The 7,633-nt window shown below is 42.6% G+C and overlaps 1 protein-coding gene across 2 annotated transcripts in view; it reads right to left on the bottom strand.

Moving 5' to 3' along the window:
• Positions 1-5,574: 5,574 nt before the first annotated feature.
• ACSS1 (acyl-CoA synthetase short chain family member 1) overlaps positions 5,575-7,633 on the bottom strand; it is a 56,999-nt gene continuing 54,940 nt past the window's right edge. The window contains exon 12 of one of the 2 annotated variants that reach the window (XM_025039601.1): positions 5,575-6,252. In XM_025039601.1, the coding sequence (XP_024895369.1) occupies positions 6,194-6,252 (59 nt within the window). In that variant the 3' untranslated portion in view covers positions 5,575-6,193. Of the gene's footprint in view, positions 7,270-7,633 lie in introns of both variants that reach the window. The other variant, XM_006921506.3, reaches the window with a different exon arrangement.

Raw genomic sequence — 7,633 nt, 5'->3', positions numbered from 1 at the left:
TGCCATCCTGCTTCTCTCCCTTCTGCCCTGATGACTGGGCCCTGCCACTGGCTGCAGGGAGCTCACAGCTCTCCCAGGCAGAGCTGTTCAGGGAACTGGCCACTCTTTCTCTTCTCCTCCTCCTCCTACAGGTAGCTCCGGCAGCCTAGAGAGACAGCTCCTTTATTTCTCTCAGTCCATCGTCCAACCCCTAGGATTCTGACCTGTGTAGATCTTATGCACAGATCCCATGCTCAGACATGCTGTTATGCAGTTTGGGTGTGTTTTGTTGTTGTTGTTGAGTTTTAGATGTTCGGCAATTGTTGTTTCAAGGGGAGAGATCCAGGAACGTCTCTCACTCTGCCATGTTTCCAAAGATCAATCTCAGATACTTTTAAAAGTCAAAGTTGAGCATCACTGATTAAAGAGGAAATAGGGAAATATATATAGCGTTCTAGCTTGTGGGAGGGGTAGGACTCTTGAGTCCAGTAATCTAAGATTGGAGACTGGGATAATCACCCCCACCACAAACTCGAAGGACTGCTCGCCTACAGAAAACATCTAAGAGGCAGCTCTGGGCTGACGGGGGCTGCAGAGACTTTGGCAAGGCCCTAATAAAACAACCCTCCTCTGGGCTGGGACCCTGAAGGGCTAATACTTGCCAGTGGGGGCATAGATTATGAGGAGGAATGGGCAGAGGGTGATTTCTGACATGATGACAAGGTTTCATGTCATGATTTTGCTGGAGATTACCTGGATTTTGTTTTATTAATTAATTTGTTAATCTGTACATTTGTTTTGTACACATTTCTATTTATGTTTGTTATAAGTTATATGTTTGCTATATGTTACAGGGCCTGGCAGACTGTACAAACACCTGGGAATTGTTAAAAATCTAGATTCTCATACTCCACCCTCCTGAGATCCAAGCTCAGCAATTCCAAGATAGAGCCCAGGAACCTGTGTTTTCATTGAGCCACTAGGTGGGCCTAGGCCTTGGAAGCTTTGCATGGTGACTACCACATGTTCCACAGACAGCAGCATGTCATGAACTCAGGCCTCAGCAGAGAACTTGCATTTGGAAAGCCCTCTGGACCCGAAGAACCCACAGCTCTTGGAATAGCAATCAGTATGTAACTGATTTAGAGCAAGTTCTGCGAGAAAATAGAATTTATTTTTATCGTTGTCTCAATTACTTGAACTCAAGAAAGCAGAAATCTCCATCCAACCCAATAGTTTGGAAATAAAACATTAGCACAAGAAGTTGCTTCCAAAACATGATTTGATAGAAGATAATTTTATAATAAAATGTCTCTCTTGTGCCTTGAACATGAAAGTTATAAAAATGCCTTCATATGACCCAATCATAAAGGCTATTTCTGAACCAAAGTTCCACATAGAGACAAAGCTCAAAGGTTGTAGTAAGTATTGACTACAGCTCTCAAGGGAAATTGTTCCAGAAAAACAGAATGACTAGAAAAGTAATGGTTTGAAAATCATTCTATTACTTTTTATCACTGGCTAATCTCTAGCTCTTTAAGCTTCAGGATCAAGATAATCTTGTATCAAGTCTATTTATATTATAATGGTCCTTCTATTTGTGATACATTTCTTTTTCTTACTGTATAAGTTTCTATGTACAGTCTGTATTCTTAGACTATATCCACGCACACACACACACACAAAAAAAAGCCACATCAGTAGAATAAGTTTTTTTTTGTTTTTTTTTGTTTTTTTTTTTGTCCATTCAGCCTGCTATAACAAAATATCATATACTGGGTGGTATATAAACAACAGAATTTATTTCTCAGTCTGGAGGCTGAGAAGTCCCATTTCAAGGCTTAGGCAGATTCTGTGTCTGATGAGAGCCTACCTCCTAGTTCATAGGTGGCCATCTAATTGCTGTGTCCCCACATGGTGGAAGGAGCAGGGGAGCTCTCTGGGGTCTTTTGTAAGGGCACTAATCCTATTCATGAAGGCTCCACATTCATGACCTAATCACCTACCAAAGGTACCACCTCCCAACACTATCACCTTGGGTGTTCGGATTTCAACATATGAATTAGGGGAAGCACAACATTCCTGTCATTGCAGCGGTCGATCGTAACTTTTGATCCCATGGTGCAAAGATATGCTTGGATATCATCTCAGTCTTGTTTCTGATGTAGCCAAATTTAAATCATCTTAAATGTTCATTAATAATGGTTAAATAAATGCTCAAATTCAATGGCTGCCCACAGGCATTCATTACAAAGAATAAGATGGGTCCAGGTATACTGATGGGGAAATATTCACATCATATTGGAAGAGAAAAAACAAGTACGATGTAATACATACAGATCTTGATGATTTATGTAAAATGCTTGGGTGAAATGCATGTTGGAATTCAGAATCTCACATTTTAGGAATAATATGCAGGATATTCTCTTTGTGTGATAGCAGACTAGGTAACTGAGACTCACACTCTCAATGGGGACAATGATGAACTAAATATTTGCTAGAAGACATTGGAGAACCTGAACATGGTGAAGAATTACTCTGACCCAAAAGGTCAGAGGCCCAGGAAGATGAGCCCAGAATTGGGGGGTTACTTTTTCCCTAAGTGCATTTGCAGTTTCCAGAGAAGGTTGAGAGGCCAAGCCACATTTTTGACAGCTAGCTCTTGAGTTAGATGGTTTGGAGACACATTTAATAAAATTTCTCGTGAGTCCTACAAGATCAAGCCACAGTTGCCCACAGTGCTGACTAACTATATTATATATAATCTTGTGTTGGTTTTTCCTCCTTCCCTAATTCATATCTCCTATTGCTAACACTTCTTCCTGGAATCACATTCCTAAGTAAATTTCCTGCATGCAAGCATTTACCTCAGGCTCTGCTTTCAGAACAGTTGAGTCTAAGGGACTAACAGATATAGAAAGTAGAATGTGATAAATTCTAACATATGGGAAGTTTGCAGTCCTCAAAAAAGAAGAGAGAATAGGCCAAAACTACATTTAAAGAAATAGTGATTGAGGTATTTCCAAAACTGACTAAGATGGATATCAAACCACAGATCCAAGAAGCCCTACAGAGTCCAAGTAGGACAAATAAAAACAAGGCAACTCAAAATAACACTAAAAAAAGAAACAAACACAACTGGTATTCAAAAACCCAGAAATGATATATTTACTTGGTTTGATCCTGTTATGCAGCAAAATTCCCAACGATGAAGGAAAAACTTATATAATTCAGACTAGAGGTCATTTAAACTCAAATTGGCATCACCACCCCTCTTCACTCCCCCAAAAAATCTGTCTTCAGGAAGCCTTCCTCTTGGCCGGGATTTAGGATTCTTCTTTCCCCTTATGGAGGATAACAATTCATAGCGCTACTCAGAGGTTAACAGTAAGGTGCCTTAAAAAAATAAAACAATAAAGTAAAATAAAATAAGATGCTGTTGTCATTCCTCAAAGCTCTCCTAGGAAGCGGCCACACATTTGGTTTCAGCATAGGGTCAAGGGTGGAGCCAGACAAGCTCCAACCAAACCCTAGCTTTGCCACTTCTCTCACCTCTTCTGGGAAGTGGAGACAGTATCTTCCTTGGAAGGTGGTATGAAGAAACTGGTGATGGAATCCAGAACCTGCTCACAGCCTCCTTGCATGGGACACTCAGTAATGTGTTTTTTTTTTGTCATTGCCAATGTTAGATGTCTTGAGGGCAGTGGGTGCAAGTCAGGTCTGCAAGGACTAATACAGCTCATGTGATTCTACAGCCAAATCTCCACTTCTGTCAGACTGAGGAAATGGGATGAGACTTCACACTACTTTCTTTACCATAAACACAGCTGCTGTGGGCGAACCAGGGACAAGTGTGTGCCTGAATCGCCTCTGATTTTGGATAAATGTGCAAATCATGTTAGCCATGGTTTCTTTTCCCATTTTTATATTTAATTGGTACATATTTTCCTTTGTGAATTAATCATATTGAAAGTTGAATTTTCCCTTTGAGCATGAACACAACTTTTGTTTTGTTTCAGCCACTTTAAGTAGGAATTATTCTTAACGGGCATTGCCTAATTGCTTTTCTGAATCTGAGTTTACTTTGCCTTGGGGATTTACGGTTATTGCGAATGTAATATATTACGATGGTCTGAGGTGTACTTAATGTTCAAGATTAGCTGTCTCTGAATTCAGTCTAACAGTTCTGTGCTTCGACACCATCAGATGTCTCATTTCTGCTTTCGCTGTAGCTGCCTGCTCTTCTCTCCTTCTCAGTGGCACTTTGACCTTTGTCAGGATGTTTCAGTTAAGATAAAATCCAAAGCAGGCCCAAGGATAGCGTGGACTTGTTGTAGCTTCACCAGGCCTCTGTGCATCTCCCCTGGGCTCCACGTCTTCTGCATTGCTCTGTTCTCAGGCAGGCCATACCCCGTAGTGACTAAAAGTCTACGTAATACTCATTTCCATGTCCTGTCTTGTTCTGTGGGTGCAATAGCCCCTTGCTCAACAGTGTCTACATGTCTGCTTCCCAGTGGCCCTGACAGTGTCAAATGGCTAGGCTAGAACCTGTCACTTAGATCAGAGACCATGATGCTGGGAATGACCATCACAAAGCCCCTGACAAAATAGGGGACAAGATAGTCCCCGACATAAATCAGGGTGTTTACCAGAGAGGAGCAGAAAGGACAACCTGACCTGTTAAAAGTCTATTTGTAAGCCTCTCATGATGCCCTGCTGAGAAAGTGTTGATATAGACTATTATTCCAGTAAGAGAATCATCTTGCCACAATTTTCCGCAGCACCCAGAGGTGCCCAAGTGTGGCTTTTCCCAGTGAGTTACCTTTCGGTGCATCCAGACTACCTCTGAAGGGCATCTGGGAATCCACCCAGCATCCCTCCCCCCGTCCCTGACGCACAAGAACAAATACCATCCCTGAGAACAGCCATTCCCAGCTCCTGTTCTGGAGGTGGCAGTGGGTCCAGGCTTTGTGGGAGCTGACCTGGCCTTTCACATTCCACCTCTCATGATACCAGTTCAATGTGCCCTTCTCATAAAATCTGTTTCTCTGTCTAATGAAGAATACAGAAAACCTCATTCACCCACATCTAGAATAAGGACAACCTGGGATATGAGATGTCTCATAGGCAAGCCTGTGCTTCTCCTGTTTGCATCTGTGATATTGATTTGGCTGCCTAGAGATCTTTTTGTATCCTTATGCTCATCTATGTTCTCGATCAGCACTCACCACAAGACCCTGGTAGCTACTGACCACGTGTGGCTATTGAGCACTTGAAGTGTATTCACTGCCTTTGAGGAAATGAATATTCCATTTATTCTATTCCATTCTATCCTATTTTTTATTTATATCTAAACGGCCACATGTAACTAGTGTATTGGATAGCATGATAATCTAGAGACAGGTATGTTTACCAAATAACAGCCTAAGACAGGTGACCTTTTATTGTGTACTTCCTCCCTGTCAGATGATGGATTTTTTTTTTTTTTTTCAAGTGTTCTCTTTTGGGTAAATAGGCTCCTTCCAGTTTTGTCCTTAGAATATATTCGGCAACAAAGAATAGCATTATTTGATTAAAAAACATGAACCCACAGAAGAGAATGAACAAAATAAATCTTTATTTGAACTGCTATGCTGATCATTCTGAGGCTCTGGTCACTGTTCAAGTTTCTATCTAAGCCATTTCATAAACAGCATCATAACTACAGTCCGCCAACTCCAGCACAAATGTGACAGGTCCAATGCACAGTTCTCTGTGGCTGAGCGCTGCAACAACATACCGTCACTCAGTATATGTGTGCTATGGCCACCCGCTGGGTGTCACAGGGTACTCACCCAATCACCTGGAAGGCCAGTACAGCTACAGTCTACAGTAAGTGTTCAATACCTCAGACACCCCGTGAACACCTGCCCAGGTGGAAGGCACTACAGACTGGGGTAAAGACAAGGATAACATCTCCCTGTCTTCAAGGGCCTACCTCAGTAGGCTACCTTCCCTTGTACTCCATGTCATTGGCCCTGGCATGCTTGGCTAATAAACAAACACTTTGTAACCTGATGATTTATATCATCTTGCTAACGTGAAGAGACTTAAGGCACATTGAAAGAGAGACCAGATTCAGAGCTTCAGCTCTCATCACTGGACCTCAATGGTTCTTACCCCAACCACAGAATGAAGGACAGGCAGAGTTTGCAAGGGTCTGGTTCTAGCCAAATCAATGCTCAAAATTACCTGAGTTTTCATTGGCTTCCCTGAACCACCCCACAAATTTGGAGCATGTTGACCTCCTACCAAGAGGCATCCAAGGTGGAGAGGGGGAATCTTTCTCTATCACAGCTTGGAGAAACAGAACATGTGACTGGAGTAGTTTTAGAACCAAAAGGTGAGCACATTCATGTCATCACTTTAGGAACTGAGTTTCATTATTAACAAACCAAGGGAGGTAGAAATATATACCAAAAAAGGACGCTGTAGGCTCGAGCATTCTCAAGAGCTGTGTTTAGACAGAGGTACAAACATTTCCAATTCAGATCTCCAAATATGCTGAACAATAACTAAATGTGCACCATCCAATCCTCTCCATGTTTTCCTATGCACGAAGGCAGGAAAGGAGATTTTCATAACTCTGTTACAAAGAGCATGTACAAGCAAGCCTGTACAAACATACATTTTGTATGTATGCTTGAATGTTATTCTTCCAAAATATAAAAATCAAATATCTGCCTCTGGTATCTAGAAACAACTGGAAAAAGTATGACTGCTTCTAGTTTTCAATCACCTGAGTAGGCATGCTTAACCAGGTTTTTAACCTTCCCGTGCTGTCTGGAGAGGACACAGAAACAGAGACAATAGGGACTTTTCATTCCAGGAAACCAAATTCAGGACAAGTAGAACAAACACTAAGCACATTGGACAGTACCCTTGCACAGTTCTCCAGTGGAAAGAAGGGAGGGATTTTAGCATAGACTTCATTCACATTAGGGGTACCGTGGATTATGTGCTGGGAGGCGACTGCTCTGGGACATCTGGGACATCAGAATAAGTAAACTGAGAGCTATGTTCTAGAAGGATAAGTTAGGAGCTTGGGCACTAGGTCTTGGTCAGAGCCCATTACTGACTAGTAGCTTTCTTGTCTTTGTGCTGCTGGTAGGCACTCAGTATTTCTGCGATGATGCCCGGGTCCTCCAGGGTGGTTGTGTCCCCCAGATCCTGAGCTCTGCCCAAGATTATCTTCCTCAGGAGCCTCCTCATGACTTTTCCAGACCGAGTTTTTGGAAGACGTTTCACTATCTGGCAAGGAAGGGGTACGGCATTAGAATCTGGGGTGGCACCCAAACTTCAGAAGCCTCCGACTGCACTGAGACAGGAAGAACTCTGTTTAGGGGATAGTGGAGCCCCTGGTCTCTGGTTTCATCCTCCTACAATCTGGACCTGAAGCTGTAATCAACCCAAAGGGCAGGATCAACCATGAGTCATGCTGAAGCCTCCACTGAGCCAGGGTTCATCTGAACCTGTGTTCATCTCACTGCTGACACCTCTGTTTCTCCCATCAGCTACACTAGTAAGGGCCCCCAGGTAGCAAGAGAACCAAGCACATGCCACAGCGCCTCGTCTCCACTCCCTGGCCTGGGCTACGGTTGGTTTTGTCTTATAT

The sequence above is a fragment of the Pteropus alecto genome, unplaced genomic scaffold (assembly GCF_000325575.1).
Source record: "Pteropus alecto unplaced genomic scaffold, ASM32557v1 scaffold199, whole genome shotgun sequence".
NCBI lineage: Eukaryota > Metazoa > Chordata > Mammalia > Chiroptera > Pteropodidae > Pteropus > Pteropus alecto.
The sequence above is the reverse complement of the archived record's forward strand: the minus strand, read 5'-3'. Positions and strand labels throughout refer to the sequence as shown.